Here is a 20652-nt window from a genome sequence, read left to right as displayed (position 1 = left end):
TTTGAAATTGTGTGATTGTGTCTGTGTAGTGGTATGTGATGAATGAACGCGTGATTGTGTCTAGCTGTTCCTGTAGTGAGCGTGTGTGTGATTCCAGTGATAATCGTGTGCAGCACAATCTGAGAGCCTGTGACTGTGCTGGTGTGATGGGATGTGACCCAGTGATGTGCGTGTAATCACGTGCGGCATTGTATGTGGGAGTGTGAGGAGCTTGTGACTCGGTGGATGTGATAGCGTTTGTCCCCGTAGAGGGGTGTGACTGTGCGACTGTGGGCTGCAGAGTACACGTGGGGATACCTGTGGATACTGTGTGGTTTTAATCTGTGGTTAGTGTGATTGTGACTGTGCGACCATGTGCAGGTGTGCAGTGCCTGTGACAGTGCCGGTTGTGAATGACTGTCCTCTTGGTAAATGTGTGATTGTGCTTATGTGACCATTTGAGGCCCTGAGTATGCGACCCTCTTGTTGGGTTGTGGGTTATCTCTAGCTGTATGTCACCATGGTGATTTAAGTTTGTGTGTGATTATGTTTGTGTGACTGGCTAAATGTATGAAGTTTTTTCGCTGATGTTTACCTCTTTAAGCATTATACTGTAGTTTCCCCCCATTTTTAAACTTTATATGAATGCTGCCATACTGTCTTTTATCTCTTACTTTGCTTATTTGTACAACTATGTTTTTGAGAATTATGCATATTAGATCTAATAGTGGTTCATTTGTTTTCCTTGCTATATTGTATTCCATCCTTTAAAGTATACTACTATTATTCATCCCTTCTAGTAATGATGGACATTTGAGTTATTTCTAGTTTTTGACTTTATAGGCTATGCTGCCAGGAGCATTCTTTACATAGGGTACAATGCATGAGTTTACCTACCAATCGAGTTGCTAGGTCATATATCTTCCACTTAACCAAATAGTGCCAAAATATTTACAAAAGAGGGTGCCAGATTTATATTTGCACAGCAGTGTTTGAAAAATCTCATTGCTCCATGTCCCTACCAAAACATGGTTCCGATAGTTTTTTAAAACATTTTTGTGACATATAGCACATATACAGTAAAGTACACAAATCTTCAGTATACAGCAATAAAACAGTTTCCTAGATCAACATAAAGAACTTTGCCAGCACCCCAGAAGTTTCCCTCATGCCCCTTCCCAGTTATTCCTCTCCCAGAATCAGTATTCAGAATTCTATAACCATTAATTAATTTTACCCATTCCTGAATTTCATATATAAATGGAATTATATGGCATGTGTTCTTTTATGCCTGGCTTCTTTTGTTCCACATTATGTCTATGAGATTCATCTATGTTGTTGAGTGTAATTGTACTTAGTTCTCATTACATTTCGGGGTATACTGCAATTTATTAATTGATTACACTGTTCAGGGACATTTGATATTTTCTAATTTGGGGCTATTACGAATTGTGTTGCTGCTGTGGTTCTACTGTGGTTTTGGTGAACACGTAAATGCTCTTCTCTTGAGTAAATATTTAGGAGTGGAATTGCTAGATCATTGGGCAGGCATGTTTAATGGATACTACCAATATCTCATGTTGTACCAATTTACATTCCATCCAGTAATGTATGAGAGTTTCAGGTGTTCCCCATCGTCTCCATTATTTGAAATTATCAGTCTTTCAACTATTCTGGTGGATGTGTAGTGGAATTTAATCACAGTTTTAATTTGCATTTCCCTGGTGTGTAATGATGTTCAGCACCTTTTCATATCTTTACTGGCTATTTGAATATCCAATTTTTAAAAGTGTTCTCTTGTCCTTTTAATTTTTTTCATTAAAAAAACTTTTTATTTTCATATTGTAAACATAGTGCAAAGAATTCCAGTATACTCTTCATTCAGGTGTTCACAGTACAATTATGAAAACCGGGAAATTTACCCTGATACAAGACGTTTGCTAATTTACAAACCTTATTTAAATTTTGCTAATTGTCTTATCAGTGCCTTGTTCTGTTCCAGAATCCAATCTAAGTTCCCAGATTGATTTAGTTGTCTTGTTTTGTTAGTCTCCTCCCATCTGACATAGTTCTTTAGTCCTTTTTATCTTTTATGACCTTGACACTTTTGAGGAGCACTGGCCAGTTATTTTGTAGAATGTCTTTCATTTGGCTTTGTCTGCTGTTTCCTCGTGACTAAATTTAGACTATGCATTTTTGGCAAAAAGATCACAGAAATGATGTGTTCTTCTCAATGTGTCATATCAGGAGTTATATCAGTATATCTCATTACTGGTAATGTTAACTTTGATCACTTGGTTAAAGGTGGTGTCTGCCTGGTTCCTCCTTTGTAAAATTACTGTATTCCTCTTTTTAATTAATAAGTATCTTGTGGGGAGGTGCTTTGGGACTATGCAAAAATACTGTTTCTCATTATACTTTCACTCATCAATTTTAATATCCATTGATAATTCTTTTTTTTTCTTGCGGTACTTGGGCCTCTCACCGCTGTGGCCTCCCCCGTTGCGGAGCACAGGCTCCGGACGCGCAGGCTCAGCGGCCATGGCTCACGGGCCCATTCGCTCTGCGGCATGTGGGATCCTCCCGGACCGGGGCACGAACCCGCGTACCCCGCATCGGCAGGCGGACTCTCAACCACTGCGCCACCAGGGAAGCCCCACTTATAATTCTTATCTGTAACAATTATTACTGTGATGTTTGCCTAGTGGTGATTTTCCCTTTCCATCATTCCTTCTACATTTATTAATTTAAATTCTAGTGTAAAGAAGAGTTGTCCCTTATTCCTCATATGTTTGTTCAATTATTTATGAACTCATATATATATATATTATTCTATGCGTTCATAATCTATTATTGCTACATATTTTGTTGCTCAAATTGTCCCATATTTGGCCACTAGGAACTCCTTCAATTTGACTTCTGTGTCCTTTCAACATGCCATTATTTTTTTGAGCACTGTCTTACTTTCTGGCACCAATATGTTCCAGGCTTGTATCTTTCCCTCCACTAGCCCTGGAATCAGCAATTTCTCCAAGGAGCCGTGGTTTCTTTTATTGGAGAGTGGATTTATAAACCAAGCTCTGGGCACTTGGTGTGCTCATTTCTACCTGGGTGTAATTCCTCTAGTTCCTGGCAACGGACAGAGCTAGAAAATAAGCAAATGTATATACACACATCTCTATCTATCTATCTATCTATCTTTATTTGTATATATTTAAAAACCACCAGTTCATACTCATACTTTCAATTCCAGTTCAATACCATGGGATTCTGTCAAGAACTGTGAAGTATCTGAGATTTTACCCTACTTATAAGTTAAAAGTTAGCTTGGGCAGCTTCATGGATGCTGGTAGAAGACATGAGTTTTCGAGTCAGAGATGAAAGTTTGCTGCTCATTGTGGTAGAAGTAGCCAAAGTATCAGTATTTTCCTTGCAGTGGTTCACTTGCACCCATAGGGTGATGCACAATACACAGGTATTTATGTGCTCCCTTGAATTTAGGGAACCTGAATCTTTTATAATGGGTAATAAGCATGCCTGGCTTTTGCTCTAGAGAGAGACTATCTCTGTCCTCCAAGGCTGTTCATTATGTAAACATCTTGCAGAAATTATCCAGAATAATAGCACTTAGTCTCTGATCTGGCAACATGTGCAGAAACATGCAAGACTCATGGAGGATTGTCTTCTTTGAGGTTTGGCCATTTCCTTATTTGTAACTCTTTTCTCCAACAGTGAGAAACCTGCTTCTTAGTATCAATAATTTTTTTACACATATCCTAGAATGTATATAAAGTAGTTGCAGAATTGCTAACCCATACTTGTGTAAAAAATAAATGTACTAAGTACAGTAAAGTATTTGTGTGCAACTTTTTTGTTCTTTAACTTAAACTTATATAGTCAAAACTGTTTCCAAAGTTACTCAATTTAGTTTTCTTCACTACCCTCTTCAGTATAGTTTTGTTACTCATTTTTCCTACATTTAGCTTTGTGTGTTACACTTTGGGTTCCTTCACATCCTGGTTGATTGTAACATGTCATAATATTTTGAGTATGAAAACATTAACATGGTTCCTGCCCACTTCTTGTACATAATCAGTCTCGTTAGTTTCTGTTTTTATCCTTCTGGTATTTCCTTTGCACAAATGAGCAGGTACAGGTACTCTTTTGAATGACCTCTTTTTTTTTTGCATTAAAGATAACATATTCTAGGTACTCTTTTGAACATTGCTTCTTTCACTTAATGACATATCCTGGACATTATTCTACTGCAATTCAAAGAGATACTAATAATTCTTTTTTACAGCTACATAATATTCCAGTATATGGATTTAATCATAGTTTATTCAACCACTCTCCTATTATGGGCATATAGGTCAATATTTTACTACTAGAAATAGCGCTGCAATGAATACTTTGTATGTATGTATTTTTGTATTGCTGGAGGTGTATCTTCAGAGTAGAGTCCTAGAAGTGGGATTGCTGGGTCAAAAGGTAGGTGTGTACGCAGTTTTGTTAGGTATTGCTAAATTCTCCTTTAGAGCTGTTGTACCAGTTTTCATTCCCACTTGCAGTGTGTAAGAGTGCCTCTTTCTCCCCACAGCCTAGGAGCAGAATGTGTCCTCATGCATGCCTTTTATCAATCTAATACATGAAACATAGTATCTCGGTGTTGTTTTCTAATTTCTTTAATTATGAATGTGCTTGAACATTTTAAAATCTTTTTTTGTGATTGCCTATTTATATCTTTCCCCATTTTTCTAGCAGTTTTTTAGCACTTTGTCTTTTAGGGTTAGTTGTATTTTTATATCTTGAAAAGAAATCTTCGATTATTCCCAAGGTCTTGAAGATACACTCCTATGTTTTCTTTTAGAAGCTTTATAAATTTATCATTCACATTTAAGACTGTGATCCATATTGAATTAATTTTTGTGTATGGTGAGAGGTAAGGATAAAGGTTATTTTTTTTTCCATTCAAGTACCCAGTTGTTGCACCACTATTTTATTGAACATATCATCCTTACCCATCTGAATTGAAAGGAGCTTTTATCATAAATCAGGTGGTATTATAAATGTGGCTCTCTTTCTGAACTGTATTCTTTTTTACTTTTTGTCTTTTGGCAGTACCACTGTCTTGAAATCTGTAGTATTAATCCTCTGACTTCTTTTCTTTTTCAAGAAATCAATTTCCTGTAGATGTTAGAATCAACTTGTTAATTCTCACCAAAAAAGAAAAATCGTTGCTGGGATTTTGTTTGTGTATCTATTTGTTAATATGGGAAGAATTGACATCAATATTGCATCTTCCAACTATTAAATATGGCTTATATCTACATTTGTTAAGGTCTTTAATTTCTCTCATCAGTTAGCTATGGTTTTCAGTGCACATCTTTTGTAGATTTATACCTGGGTATTTGCACATTTATTGTTGAAATTGTAAACAGTATTTAAATTTTGAAAAATTTCCAATTGCTGCTAAAAGTACAATTGCTTTTTGTATTTGTCCTTGTATTTAGCATCTACAAAAACACCTATTGTAGATGCTATTTATCAGGTTGAGGGAGTTCTCTTTCTCATTTGCTAAGACTTTTTTACATTAATGAGGACTGAATTTAGTTAAATGCGTTTTCTGTGTCTATGAAAGGATCAAATGTGGTATTGTTTATTATTAATCTGGTAAATTATGTTGATTTTCAAAAGTTGAACCAACCTTTTATTCCTGAAATAAACCCTACTTAGCCATAATTTATTACATTTTCCCCCCAGTGGGTTATATTTGCTAATACTTTTTGTAGAATTTCTGCATGTGTGTTCATGAGAAATATTGGCCTATAATTTTCTTTTCTTCTAATGTCTTCATTAAGTTTTGGTGTCAGGCTTACATTAGCCTCATATGAGTTGGGAAGAATTCCTTATGTTCTCTTTTCAATACATTGTAAGACTACAGTTAATCCTTAACTTTGGAAGAATTCACTGATGAAGCTATCTGGGCCTGAAATTTTCTTGATAGGTAAATTTTAAATTATGGAATCAGTTTAACTTTTCAGCTATTCTGTTGTTTCTGTTTGTTTTGTCAGTTTTGGTATTTTTTCCAGGAATTTGTCCATTTCATCTAAGCTTTCAAACTTAAGAACATAAAGTTATTAGTATTCTCTTATTATCTTTTTAATGTCAATGCTATCTTTAATAATGTTCCCTTTTTCATTTCTGATTTTGTTCATGTTATCCCTTTCTTTTTTATCAGTGCTGTTGGTAATAGATCTTTCATTCCTCTGGGTACTATCAATAATTTTTCCTTTCTCTTTGGTTTTCAGCAGTTTGACTCTGATATACTTGGTTGTGGTTTTGCTTTTGTTTTGTGTGTTTGTTTTGTTTACCTTCTTATCTATTATTCTTCAGGTTTGCTGAGCTTCTTGAAACTCTTGTTGAGACTTTTAATCAATTAATCTATTCAAATTTTTAAAAAATGTTTTTTAAATTAAAAAAATTTTTTTCAGATCAGTCTTCCCCATAGGTTCTTTGGTTGTTGTTTAATTTTTTATTTTAATTTTATTTATATTTTTGTACAGCAGGTTCTTATTAGTCATCAATTTTATACACATCAGTGTATACATCTATTCAAATATTAATTCCTCTCCAATCTCTTCTCCTTCTGAGACTCCACTTAACGTTTGTGGTAGATCTTTTAACTGTGTCTCGTGTGTCTTTTATACTCCTGTTATTTTTTTTCTCCTGCACTTCATGTGGATATTTTTTGTTGGATTGTCTTTGAGTTCAGTGATCCTGTCTTCTGCTTGTCTGATCTCAAAACCATGCAATGACTTCTTTGTTTCTTAATTTGCCGAAATTTTATGGATTTCAATTCTGTTTAGTTTCTTCGTCTTATCATCCATTTGCCTATCTTTTCCTTGGTTGCCTTTAACATTTTAATTATAGCCATTTAAAATTATTTGTTTGCCAACTCCAGTATCTAAATTGTCTTTGGTTCTGCTGCTGTTTTCTGTTTTTATCTCCTTGCATGTCTAGTAATCTTTAATTGTATGATAGATATTGTGTCTAAAACAACCAATGGGGACCAAAGCCAGCTACTACCTACTTCTAGCCTTCTCATTATATAAGAAAAATTAAACTGCTTTTCAGGTCTCTATTACTAACAGACAACTACAGTTCCTAGCATACAGGAAATTTTCAGGGTAATACTGGGAATATTTAATACATTACATTTTTTTAAATTAAAAGAGGTGTGTTATTTAGAAGAGTGCAAAATTCTCAAAAATTTTAAATCACTTATTAGATTGTAAGACTCTCTTCTGTGTAGTGGTATCTTTTGGCAGTGCTCCATGCCCCAGGTGTGGTCACATTGCAAATATATGATGGCCTTGGCCACAGAGATTGTTGGCTTTAAAAGGGAGGAGCAGATCCTCCAGATGCAAGAATTCAGCCTGGGAGGATACCATCTGGAGGATACCAAAGATGAAGAGGGTTGGGAATGTGACAAACATAGTATGGAGTTATTGAAGTGAGATGTTTCCTGCCCATTCTGCTTGGAAGGTACAGCACTTGAGGAAGTCCCTTTAAAGTCAGGGAAAGACCAGGAAGAGAGACCAGAAAGGGGGACTTAAAAGTGAGGTGTATAGCAGAAGGAACTCTTTTCAAGTCTTTCTGGATTACTGTTGATTCTTTAGTATCAACAGTGCCCTCCACAGTCCCCCCTTCTTCTTTTAGCACAATACCTGGCATGTAAGAGGCTATGTGGTTTTTAAAAATACTAAGAACTTAGTAAGTAGTAATAATAGTTATTTAAAGGAATGCCTTCAGGTTTTAAGGAAGAGGCATTTGTGGATTACTTCGGTTTTCATTTCCTGGAATGTGCTTACCTGTGGGGGAATGCAGTGAGTAACTAGGGGTAGAAGTAGCCATTAAATAATTTATAACATGATACCATGGTGTTACTTCCTGAGTGGTTTTACATGAAATTATTGATAAATTGTTTGATGATCAAGGAGCTTGGTATATATAGAGGATGCTCACTGCCCTTTACACTTTTATAATGCTCAGTTTATTACATTCCTATATCCAATAAACAAAAAACCACAAATTTTCTTAAATATTTAAACTTTGATGACAAATTCAGTTACTCCCCTTAAACAGTTTTAGACTTCTATTAGTATAGAAGCACACAGAATATACACAATTATTATGAATTTTATTACTATACTTATAGTCAAAAGCTATTCTAAAGCATCAGTGATGTGGGTTTAGTCCATTTCTATGTTATTTCTGTAGTTTTTAACTCCTTTATATTGTTATGCTAATTTTAATATCTTCCCCAAATTACTGTAAATTCTGTAAAATTACTTTGTTTGCTTTTCTGGATTTCAGTTTTCTTAAATCAAGTCTCATTAACTCCAAAAGTCTTCTCAACTAGGCAAGATTAGAGGATCTGGTTTATCAACTAGATGTTTCTTGGTCAGGACTTGGGACCTGATTGTACAATCCAAGATCATTGAAAATTGGTTTGACCAATGTATATCCAAATTAAAATGCATATGATCAACTTTTAGGAATTAATCATTCAGAATTTATATACAGGTAAAATGATATATGTACAAGAATATATATCACAGCATTGTTTGTTATAGTGAAAGACTGGAAACAACCCAAATGATCATTGGCAGCAAATTGGTTGAATGAATTAATGTGTATTCATTTAGCATAATCCAATGTAGCTAAGAGAATTATGTACCTCTGAATGTACTAGTTGGGATCTGGTCCAAGATATATTAAGTAAAAATAGTAACAGTGTGTATAATATGCTATAATTTGTACTTTTAAAAAGTACATCTTCGTGTGTATATGTGTATATATACAAGCTATGTTTCTAAGCCATGTCAAGTTGTCCAGATCTATCTGGCTCTAGTCAAAGCTTGAGGTTTCTGGAGTAGGGGATAATGAGAGATTTGCCCATTCTTCTCACTGATACCCCTCAACTGTTTGTGTAGAATGAACAGAGGGGAAATGATCATTCTGGGAGCTATGAGGCAAGTGGGGTCTTATATAGCTTCTTTGTGTTTCCTCCAGCTCTGCCTTTTTCCAGAAGAGGAACCCAGAGGAAGACTGCAAATATCAAAGCCATGGCTCAGGTGAGATACGGTTTCTTTTTGCTCAAATAGAGTCATTTTTACCCAATACGTGTAAATATTTGCTTTCCTCATCATGAGCTTTTAGGTGTTTTAAAAAAACAACTTTCAGACAGTTTAGTTATAAGCAATGTCAAAGTTCTCTTACTCTTGCTCTAAAGAACAGGTCTCTAATAAGCCAATTCAAAAATTTGTCTCTTGGTAGAAATATTTATAGAAAAAGTAAGTGGTTAGATAATCATTGTTGGAAAAAAGGAAGGAATGTTTGGTTAAAGATCTTTATACTCTTAAATTACAGATAACTGTTAGAGGGCTGAAGGGTAGCTAACAAGTTCCTCTGAAGGGGTCTTAATCAGATTAAAATCCATTAAAAAATTGCTTATGGAGTTCATCAAGTATCTTTATTTGTTCCCACAAATTGTTAATTACATAATGTAAAAACAGTCTGACTGAGACCTGGTTTGGAAGAAAGTTTTTTTCACTGGTTAACATGGTCCCCCTTCAGGAACCTGACCCCTATTTCCTCCTAAACAACCCAGTGCCCTCCACAGTGCCCCCTTCTTCTTTTAAACAGTGTTTACAAATCCATTTAGTAAGTCCTTCAGCATCTTCTATCAGAGTTGTGTCAGAAATCTTGGTAGAACAGAAATGTGTTTTCCGTTTGTCAATCTAATTTGCTTTGGACAGTGATTTGATAGGATGGAGATGGGTAATTAGGGGCACCTCATAGGGAAAAGCCCTGATCATCTCTGTAGACCTAGGTTTTCCAGTAAGAAAGTATGTGGAATGGTTTTGATTTCATTCTTAACACACAGAAAGATCTCCTATGTATGAGACTCTCAGGTTTGAAGGTATGACTGGTGGTTGGTACAAAGCTCTGACACCCTACGAGATCATCCATGATAGACATCAGTAATGCCATTGTGTGAAACTGGATCACGTTCTGCCAATTTCCTGTAGTTCGGAACAAAGGAAATTTACAGTTGAGCAATGGGCAGTTTTAGATGAGATTGGGCCAATGTTGGGAAGGTCATTAAAGATCACCTTCAGCCTCAACGTCTGAAAGCAAAGGAGAAGTTGTCATTTATGTCCATATTATAGAATATTATTCAGTGAAAAAAATATGCTTATGGAAAGAATTTAACAGGGAATAACTTATTATACAGTAGTGTGACATTAGAATGGATCAGTCTTGAATTATATGCAAATTTAAAATATTTTTTAAAGTCATATTATACATGTTCAGAAGTAAAGTAGTGCTATTTCAATTTGGCTCCACTAGCAGTTCCACTCCCAAAAGGTAGCTGCCCTCAACTCTTGAATATTGATAATCAGTTTTACTCATTATCTCCTGACTTACTGCAGGGTGGAAAGGACATTATACTTACATATTGCACCCTTCATTTCCTCTGATTCTGTTATTATATCACAATTTTTGGTTAAATCAATAGTGTACACATTCTTAGGACTGCAAATATCACTCACTGCTGAGCCAGCTCATGGCTTTTTTCGGTTACAACCTTTCATTTTTCCTGGGGTTAACTGCTTTCTTCCCCCCATTTTCTTAGTTGTCCATGTATTTACATCCAAAATCTCCAGAATCACTGCCACATGCCAATCAATACGTTTTCCATCTGGTCAAACACATCAATTCCTTTTGAACATGCGTCCCTATTCCCTTTTTCACCCTGCTCCCATCTAGTTGCTCTCTAGGTCTGTTTCCCAAAGATTTCCCTTCCCCCCCACCCCGGATTTTCCTTCACTGTTCTCCCATGTTAATTCACTTATTTCTTGAATCCCATGTCTTCCTCTTTTCTAGTTTACTCTCTGATTTTGGTGGAGCACAGCCTCTGGTAGTTTCCTAAGAAATTGTGCTGAGTCGTTCCATATCTAGGGATTTCTTTTTTCAATTGTCACAACAGAATGAAAATTTGGTTAGAGATTTCTAGATCAGAATTTCTTTTCTTCATCAGCATATTGAATTGTTCTTACCAGTTCTTGTTTTCAGAGGTTTTCTTAAGAACCCCATTGCCTCTCTGGTTCTTTTTTTTTTTTTTTTTAATTTATTTTAAATTATTTTTTTGGCTGCTTTGGGTCTTCGTTGCTGTGTGCAGGCGTTCTGTAGTTGCGGCGAGCAGGGGCTACTCTTCATTGCAGTGCGGGGGCTTCTCATTGCAGTGGCTTCTCTGTTGCAGAGCATAGGATCTAGGCGTGCAGGCATCAGTAGTTGTGGCACATGGGCTCAGTAGTTGTGGCTCACAAGCTTAGTTGCTCTGCGGCATGTGGGATCTTCCTGGCCCAGGGCTCAAACCCGTGTCCCCTGCCTTGGCAGGAGGATTCTTAACCACTGCGCCACCAGGGAAGCCCCGCCTCTCTGATTCTTGATGGCTTTTGTCCAACCTGCTTTTAATGTCTTCTTTTTATCCCTTATTCTGAAATTTTACTTATAGCTATTTTGCAAAAGATAGTCACATATATTCATAACATATTACATGACAAGCATTTGCTAGTTGTTTGTGTATACTATTTCATTTAATTAGGAAACTCATCTTGGCTGGATTTTGTACCTTCCCAGACTTACTTGGATAATGGAAGTGTCCCATTATACACAGGCAATTTCCTTGGAGGAAACAGATGACGTGGAAGCTCAGTGATTCAGTCCTGCTTATTTGTTTACAGTCCTCCAGATGCATCCCAGACATTCAGCCCCACTCTGTATGCTTGCTGGTTTTCACTTCTTCTAGCTTTATTTTAATTAATTTATTTATTTTAATAAATAAATTTATTTATTTTTGGCTGTGTTGGGTCTTCGTTGCTGCGCGCGGGCTTTCTTTAGTTGCAGTGAGCGGGGGCTACTCCTCCTTGCAGTGCCCGGGCTTCTCACTGCGGTGGTTTCTCTTGTTGCAGAGCACAGGATCTAGGCACGTGGGCTTCAGTAGTTGTGGCTCGCAGGCTCTAGGGCGCAGGCTCAGTAGTTGTGGTGCACTGGCTTTGTTGCTCCACAGCATGTGGGATCTTCCCGGACCAGGGCTCGAACCTGTGTCCTCTGCATTGGCAGGCAGATTCTTAACCACTGTGCCACCAGGGAATTCCCTCTTCTAGCTTTATTTTTTTCTTCTCTCTTTCCGTCACAACAACACTTATGTTTATTAATCCAATCTAATTTTTAACAATTTAACATGGTTGTTGTTCCAGGAGTCAGTGATGTTCAGTGATGTGTCCATAGACTTCTCTCAGGAGGAGTGGGAGTACCTGAATGATGATCAGAGAGATTTATACAGAGAGGTGATGTTGGAGAATTACAGCAACCTGGTTTCAATGGGTAAGGATGTCCATAATAATTCAGATTCTGCCTTGAGAAGGTCTACTTCTTCTGGTGTTATACTCACCTACTTTTCAAGTAACCATTTGGATTTCTACAGCTTGTTTCCAGAGGAATAATTTTAATACTGTAGAGTTAGAAAGAGGAAGCTGCATTGAGTTATGAGGGAAGTTTCAAGTCCTCTGTTATGTTTCATAAATCTGATGTATCTTTCTTTGACTCTTTCTTAATAATGAAGGGACTGGATTTGTATTCTGGGACATTCTCATCATAAACTTATCTCATTACTTCTTTTGTAAGCAGGACATTCTATTTCTAAACCAGATGTGATCTCCTTCTTGGAGCAAGGGAAGGAACCCTGGTTGGTTGACAGAGAACTAACAAGAGACCAGTGGCCAGGTAAGTGAGGCATGGCAGGTAATGACCCAATTGGTCAGTGGAGAGACTGCACCTTTGAGATGAAATCTGGGAAGCTCCCCTTAAAAACTTTAGGCCTGTTGTGCAAAAGTAAGCCTTTTCAGCATGACCTTTCAAATGATCTTACCTTTTCCCCTTAACACACTCCACCTGCTCTTGTCCTCGTGTACGTCTGTCCCAATTCTAAACAGCTGGTGCCCTCCTCCACATTCTCTAATAATATTCCTTTCTTTCCAAATTTGGATCTACTTCCTTATCAGCTTCTCATCCTCTTTTGTATTTAGTCTTTAAAAAACATCACTGTCTCCTGAAATATTTTTTTTTCTACATTACCAAAGACTTATTTCCTTTAGGATTTTTAAGATACAGTAGCTCATACACTCATTGATTCATTCATTTACTGATTTTCTAATGTGTGTGAGGTACTGTACTAGGTACGGAAGAGATTAAAAAACAAATAAGCAGGAATTCCCTGGTGGTCCAGTGGTTAGGACTCCACGCTTCCACTGAAGGGGGCACGGGTTCGATCCCTGGTCGGGGAACTAAGATCCCTTAAGCCACATGGTGCAGCCAAAACTGAAAAACAAAAAATGAATAAGCAATTTCAGAATTTATAGCTTAATAGGGATATTATATATAACTCCTAAAATGTAGAAGCACCATAAGTGAGGTTAAAATAGGGAGCCCAGCAGAAAGTGAGGGCTAAAGAGGTAGAAGAGGAGTTGATCACATAGATGTCATAGAGGGAGATTTAAGCATGCATGTCATTGACTTCAATGGAAAAAAGGAAAAAAGGCTCTGTGCCTCCATTGAGAGCTTAGTGCTAGCAAAGATAAATTTAAAAAAAAAGGAAAAACCAAGACAGCACATTCCTTAATTCAGTATATGTTTTTTTTAAAAATTTTTTATTTTATATTGAAAAACAGTTGATTAACAATGTTGTGTTAGTTTCAGGTGTACAACAAAGTGATTCATTTGTACATATACATGTGTCTATTCTTTTTCAAATTCTTTTCCCATTTAGGTTATTACAGAATATTGAGCAGAGTTCCCTGTGCTATACAGTAGGTCCTTGTTGGTTACCTGTTTTAAATATAGCAGTGTGTACATGTCATTCCCAAACTCCCAATTTATCCCTTCCCCCCCTTCCCCCTGGTAACCATAAGTTCATTCTTTAAGTCTGTGAGTCTATTTCTGTTTTGTAAATAAGTTCATTTGTATTATTATTTTTTAAAATTCCACATATAAGCGATAGCATACGTTATTTGTCTTTCTCTGTCTGACTTCATTTAGTATGATAATCTTCAGGTCCATCCATGTTGCTGCAAATGGCATTATTTCATTCTTTTTAACGGCTGAGTAATATTCCATTGTATATATGTACCACATCTTCTTTATCCATTCATCTGTCAATAGATCAGTGTATGTTTATTGAATACCTGTTGCATGCCCAGCACTACTGTCAACCTGAGGTTACAGCAGTGAATAGAATGTGCAGACTCTCTATTTCCAGAGTTTACCCTCTGGTGCAGGGAGAGATACACAAATAAATGAATATATAATATATAATCATGAGTGCTGAAAAGACAAACAAGGTGGAGAAAGGGGATGAGGTGGGTGCTATTTTATGTGACATGGTACAAGAAACTTTTTCCAGTAAGATGACATTGGGACAGAGACCTGAAGAAGTATAGCTGTAAATCATTGTATGTGATTACTGGGAGGAAGAACATTCCAGAGAGAGGAAGCCAAACATTCAAGGGCCTGAGGCAGGTATGCATTGGCTGTGTGTGAGGAGCAGCCAGGAGGCCAGTGCTTCATCTATCCCAGTTGTTATTATTAAAGTATTTTCAAATCCAAGACTTCATGTCATTTCACCCTTGTATAACCTCAATATGTAATTCTAAAAAATATGGAAATTTTCTCCCTTATATAACTTTAATGCTTTATCATCCCTAATAACTTTTACACTGATTTCTTGGTACACTGGATTGTTTTAGTGTCATTCTACTGAGTACTAGTGAGAGTGAACATTTTCACCTTAATGGTGCTACTGTTTTTAACTTGTTTGCGCTATATTTTACACTTTTTATCTATTACTGTCCTAATTTTTTCAGTCAATTTTTATGGACTTTATGAAATAAAAACATTATATACCCATTTCCACAGGGTGCTTTTTACTTTTTAAATTTTAATTTGGATTGGCATCTTTAAGTGTATGCTTTAATGTGTCTGTAGTCAGCTCTTCTGTGGTTATTACAGTTTCTAATTTTAGAAAATTAACTGACTTCTACAAACTTCATAGATATTTTGTTCTTTTTAAAACATTTTTCTGCTATTTTCAATAGCATTTAAATCCATTTTAAAGTTCTTTTACAATAAGCTGTAAATTGAGAGTCCAAATCAGTCCCCCCACCCATGCCCCCATACCTTATTTTAGCACCATTTACTGAACAGCTGCTTATATCATCATTGTTTTATCTGCCTGTTCAGTTATAAGTTCTGATTTATGTTAGTTTGTATTTCAGGGCCTCTTTTTCTATTTCTTTTATCCATCTATCCACTTGTACCTGCAGAGATAGACAGGCCCAGGAGACAGTTTAATATATTTTAATTCTTTTTATTGGAAATTATCTCAAGTACAGAAAACTAACAAACTATAGACAGATATTCAAACAGTTATAGAATGAATTCTCATGGAACCATCACCCAGGTCAAGAACTACAACACTATCAGCACAGATCTCTCTTTGTCCATAGTATCTTTGTGTCCCTTTATACTTTTACCACCTAAGAGAGCCACACAATTTTTTATAGTCAGAGTTGATTCATTTGATTATATGAATATACCACAGTTTATTTTTCAGTTCTACTTTTCATAGGCAGTTAGGTTGTTTCCAGTTTTTGACAGTTATAAATCACTACTATGAACATTTTCTATGTTATTTGAAAAGGATAGAAATGAATGGATCATAAGACATCATATCTTTAGCTGTCCATTTTTCAACTTTTCTTTAATGCGTATACTAGTTTACAATCCCATCAGCAGTATATAGGCGCTCCCATTGTTGCACATGCTTCCTAATGTATGGTATTGTCAAACTTAGATTTTTACCAATTGCTGAGCATATAGTGATACTTTAGTGTGGTTTAATTTGCATTTCCCTTTTTACTGATGAGTTTGAACACGTTTTCATATCATTATTCGTCTTTTGAAATTCTTCTTTAGTCAATTGCCTGTTTGTCTTTTTTACCTGTTTTTCTGTTAGATTGCCTGTATTTTTCTTAGTGATGTGTAAGAGTTCTTTATATATTTTGCTTATGAGTATATTCCATGTTCTAAAAATTGCTAATATCTTCTACTCTGAATTGTTTTTTAGCTCTCTTTATGGTTTCTTTTTGTGAACAGAAGTTCTTAATTTTGGTCAAATTTATCAATCTTTCTTTTGTGCTTCACACTAATTAGGACTTATGTAAGAAATTCTTCCTTGGCCTATATTTGAATCTTATATAAACAGATCATGCTATCTGTACTTTTAGTCCTGTTTAAGAAACCTTTGCTTACCATAAGACCATAAAGATATTCTCCAATGTTTTCTTCTCGATGTATGATTGTTGTTCCTTTATAAACTTTTCTTCTAAGGGGCTAAATTTTTACTGTAATATTCAGGTGTGGTTACCTTTATTCTGCCATATTTTGCTTCTGGTTGTATTTTTAAATCTGAGGAGTTATATCTGTTTCTTGTGATAGGAAATCCTTGGCAGTCATCTCTTCAAACATTACCTTGCTACCATTTCCTCTTCTTTCTTAAGCTCCTATTAAACAGACATTAGAACATCTGGATCACCTCCAATGGCTTAAACTCTTCATCTCTTTTTCCATTTATACTGCCTTTACATAGAATTCCTTGCCTCGATTTGTATTGATTCACTAATATATTCAGTTATGTGTGACCTTTTGGCTCTTCAGCTTATCCACTTTTTTTTTATTAGTATAGTTATTTATAAAATATAGTACATGCACAATAGGATATATATAACATTTAACTAACATAAAATTATAAGATAATAACATGTAAATCTCTAGATTTGCATATACAAGAGATTTGCTAGGAAATACACCTAGGAATATAATTGCTGGGTCTTGGCATACATTCTTTTTTTTTTTCCCCCACCTTTAAAGAGTGATTTTTATTAAACTTTTTAAAGTTTGCTTTAAAAAAATCAGTTAACCTGTTGGATCCTGATATCTCTAGATAGTCACTTCAAGTCTCTATTCCACTTAGCTTGTATAGACATATAGCCAAAAAAGAGGGTAAAGTCTTCTGGGGCTTTGTCGGAGAATTTAGTGGACATTAAAACACACCAGACAGGCTGTGTGGCCCAGTTGACTTTAAATAGGCATACTTTCTTATTCAGCTTTACCACTTAATACCAAACTGTTTTCCAAGTGTCTGTATCACCATCTTTCCCTGTAACTGATATTGTAAGATTTTTTTCATTTTTTAACAATTTGATTGGTGAGTATAAAATCTCATTTTGGGGCTTCCCTGGTGGCACGGTGGTTAAGAATCTGCCTGCCGCAGCCGCATAGCACAGGGAGTTCAGCTCGGTGCTCTGTGACCACCTAGAGGGGTGGGATAGGGAGGGTGGAAGGGAGACGCAAGAGGGAGGGGATATGGGGATATGTGTATATGTAGAGCTGATTCGTTTTGTTATACAGCAGAAACTAACACACCATTGTAAAGCAATTATACTCCAATAAAGATGTAAAACAAAAAGTATCCGCCTGCTGGGACTTCCCTGGTAACACAGCGGTAAAGAATCCGCCTGCCAATGCAGGGGACACGGGTTCGATCCCTGGTCCGGGAAGATCCCACACGCCGCGGAGCAACTAAGCCCATGTGCCACAACTACTAAGCCTGTGTGCCACAACTGCTGAAGCCTGCATGCCTAGAGTCCATGCTCCACAACAAGAGAAGGCACTGCAATGAGAAGTCCGTGCACAGCAACAAAGACACAATGCAGCCATAAATAAATAAATAGAATAGAATCTGCCTGCCAATGCAGGGGACATGGGTTCGAGCCCTGGTCCGGGAACATCCCACGTGCCACGGAGCAACTAAGGCCATGTGCCACAACTACTAAGGCCCACGCGCCTAGAGCGCATGCTCCGCAGCAAGAAAAGCCACCGCAGTGAGAAGACCGTGCACTGCAACGAAGAGTAGCCTCTGCTTGCCGTGTGCAGCAATGAAGACCCAACGCAGCCAAAAAAAAAATCTTATTTCATTGTTTTAAATTGAATTCCTGGTTACTGTTGAAGATGATTATTTTTCCACATGTTTGGCCAATAGTGTCTCTTCTGTGTAATGCCGTTTTTTTTTAAACTGCTATCTCTCCCTTCTCTTAATTGCAGTAGCTGACCCTATGCTCCACTTCATCTGATTTGATAATCTGCACTTTTTTTTTTAAGATTTACTTATTATTTATTTTATTTATTTTTGGCTGTGTCGGGTCTTAGGTGCAGCACACCGGATCCTCGTTGAGGCATGCAGCATCCTTCACTGTGGTGCACAGCCTCCTCACTGTGGCACGCATGCCTTTCTCCAGTTGTGGTGTGCAGGCCTTCTCCTCTCTAGTTGTGGCATGCAGGCTCCAGAGCACATGAGCTCTGCAGTTGTGGCACGCGAGCTCATCAGTTGTGGTGCGTGAGCTCAGCAGTTGTGGCGTGCGGGCCCAGCTGCCCCGTGGCATGTGGGGTCCCAGTTCCCCAACCAGGGGTCGAACCCACGTCCCCTGCACTGTAAGATGGATTCTCTACGACTGGACCACTACAGAAGTCCCTATAATGCCATTTTGATCATTTTTTTATTAGACTATTTGTCTTTTTCCTAAAATTTATAGGAATTCCTTATATATTTTCTAGGTACTAATTTTTCATCAGTAGCATGTTTTATAGACATCTTTTCCTATTGTAGCTTATTTATTCATTTTCTTTATGACATCTTTTGATGAACAGTAATCCTTTGTGTTATTATGGTTACATTATATATTTAATAGTTAAATTATATATAATTATATAATTTTATATAATTATACATAATTATAATTATATAAGTTTATTAAAAAATTCTGCTTTTTTTCCTTCACAGGCTTCACACTTTTGGGGTCATAAGAAACCTTTTCCTAGCCCCATTTTCTCCTATTTTTTCTTCCAAGAATGTTTATGTTTTTACTTTCTTATTAAAGCCCTGTTAAGGTACCTGGAATTGATTTTCACAAATGGTATGAGATCAGTTATAATTTTTTCCCCGTAGAGAAAACAAATTATTTTTGCCCCACTGAATGAAGAGTCCATTTGTTTTCCACTGATCCACAGTCACATATTAAAATTCCATGTATACATAGGTCACTCTTATTCTATTGGCCTTTTTATCTGTACCTGTCCTAATTACTCTTGCTTTTATCAAAAGTCCTGATCTCTGATGGGACAGGTCCCTCCACCTTTTTCTTCAGAAGTATTTGGTTATACTTGTCTTTTTGGTCTTCCATATAAATTTTAAAATTACATTAAGTAAAATTTCATTTATGTTGTTTTTTTGTCAACATGCATTCATGATAAAAACTCCGAACAAAGGGGGAACATATCTCAACATACTAAAGTCCATTTGTGACAAGCCCACAGCTAGCATCATACTCAGTGGTAAAAAATTGAAAGTTTTTCCTTTAAGATCAGGAATGAGACACGGATCCCCACTCTCACCACTTTTATTCAACATAGTACCAGAAGTCTAAGCCAGAGCAACTACGGAAGAAAAAGAAATATAAGTCATCCAAATCAGAAAGGAAGAAGTAAAACTGTCACTATTTGCAGATAACATGATATTATATATAGAAAATCCCAAAGCCTCCACTAAAAAAAGTTAGAATTATTTATTTAATTTTATTGAAGTATAGTTGATTTACAATGTGGTGTTAATTTCTGCTGTACAGCAAAGTGGTTCAGTTATACATATATACATTTTTAAAAGCATTATTTCTTCTTAATGTTTTCTTTTTTAAAATATGTTATTTATTTATTTTGTTTGGCTGCATTGGGTCTTCATTGCTGTGCGCGGGCTTTCTATAGTTGTGCCAAGTGGGGGTTACTCTTCGTTGTGGTGTGCAAGCTTCTCATTGCAGTGGCTTCTTGTTGTGGAGCACAGGCTCTAGGCACGTGGGCTTCAGTAGTTGTGGCACGCGGGCTCAGCAGTTGTGGCTCACGGGCTCTAGAGCACAGGCTCAGTAGTTGTGGTACATGGGCTTAGTTGCTCCGTGGCACATGGGATCTTCCTGGACGAGGGCTTGAACCTGTGTCCCCTGCATTGACAGGTAGATTCTTAACCACTGCGCAACCAGGGAGGTCCATTATTTTACTATTCTTTTCCATTATGGTTTATCATAGGATACTGAATATAGTTCTCTGTGCTATACAGCAGGACCTTGTTGTTTATCCATTCCATATATAATAGCTTACATCTGCTAACCCCAACCTCCCACTCCATCCCTTCCCAAATCCCCTCCTCCTTGGCAACCACAAGTCTGTTCTCTATGTCCGTGAGTGTGTTTCTGTTTCATAGATAGGTTTATTTGTGTCATATTTTAGATTCCACATATAAGTGATATCATGTGGTATTTGTCTTTCCTTTTCTGATTTCACGTAGTATGATAATCTCTATAGTTTCACCTATGTTGCTGCAAATGGCATTATTTCATTCTTTTTTATGGCTGAGTAGTATCCCATTGTATATAGTTACCA

General features: G+C 36.6%; 1 protein-coding gene across 4 annotated transcripts in view; it reads left to right on the top strand.

Annotated features, from left to right (window-relative positions):
* ZFP82 (ZFP82 zinc finger protein) overlaps positions 1-20652 on the top strand; it is a 96584-nt gene that overhangs the window by 4471 nt on the left and 71461 nt on the right. The window contains exons 2-4 of one of the 4 annotated variants that reach the window (XM_089902294.1): positions 9058-9119; positions 12312-12438; positions 12739-12837. In XM_089902294.1, coding sequence (XP_089758420.1) covers positions 9111-9119; positions 12312-12438; positions 12739-12837 — 235 coding nt within the window. In that variant the 5' untranslated portion in view covers positions 9058-9110. Of the gene's footprint in view, positions 1-5; positions 9120-12311; positions 12439-12738; positions 12838-20652 lie in introns of those variants that run through there. The other 3 variants (XM_030761378.2, XM_089902296.1, XM_089902295.1) reach the window with 3 other exon arrangements.

This window comes from Delphinapterus leucas, chromosome 20 (assembly GCF_059928025.1).
Source record: "Delphinapterus leucas isolate spDelLeu-1000000601 "Yukka" chromosome 20, BTC_Dleu_Yukka2, whole genome shotgun sequence".
In the NCBI taxonomy this organism is placed as follows: Eukaryota; Metazoa; Chordata; class Mammalia; order Artiodactyla; family Monodontidae; genus Delphinapterus; species Delphinapterus leucas.
The sequence above is the reverse complement of the archived record's forward strand: the minus strand, read 5'-3'. Positions and strand labels throughout refer to the sequence as shown.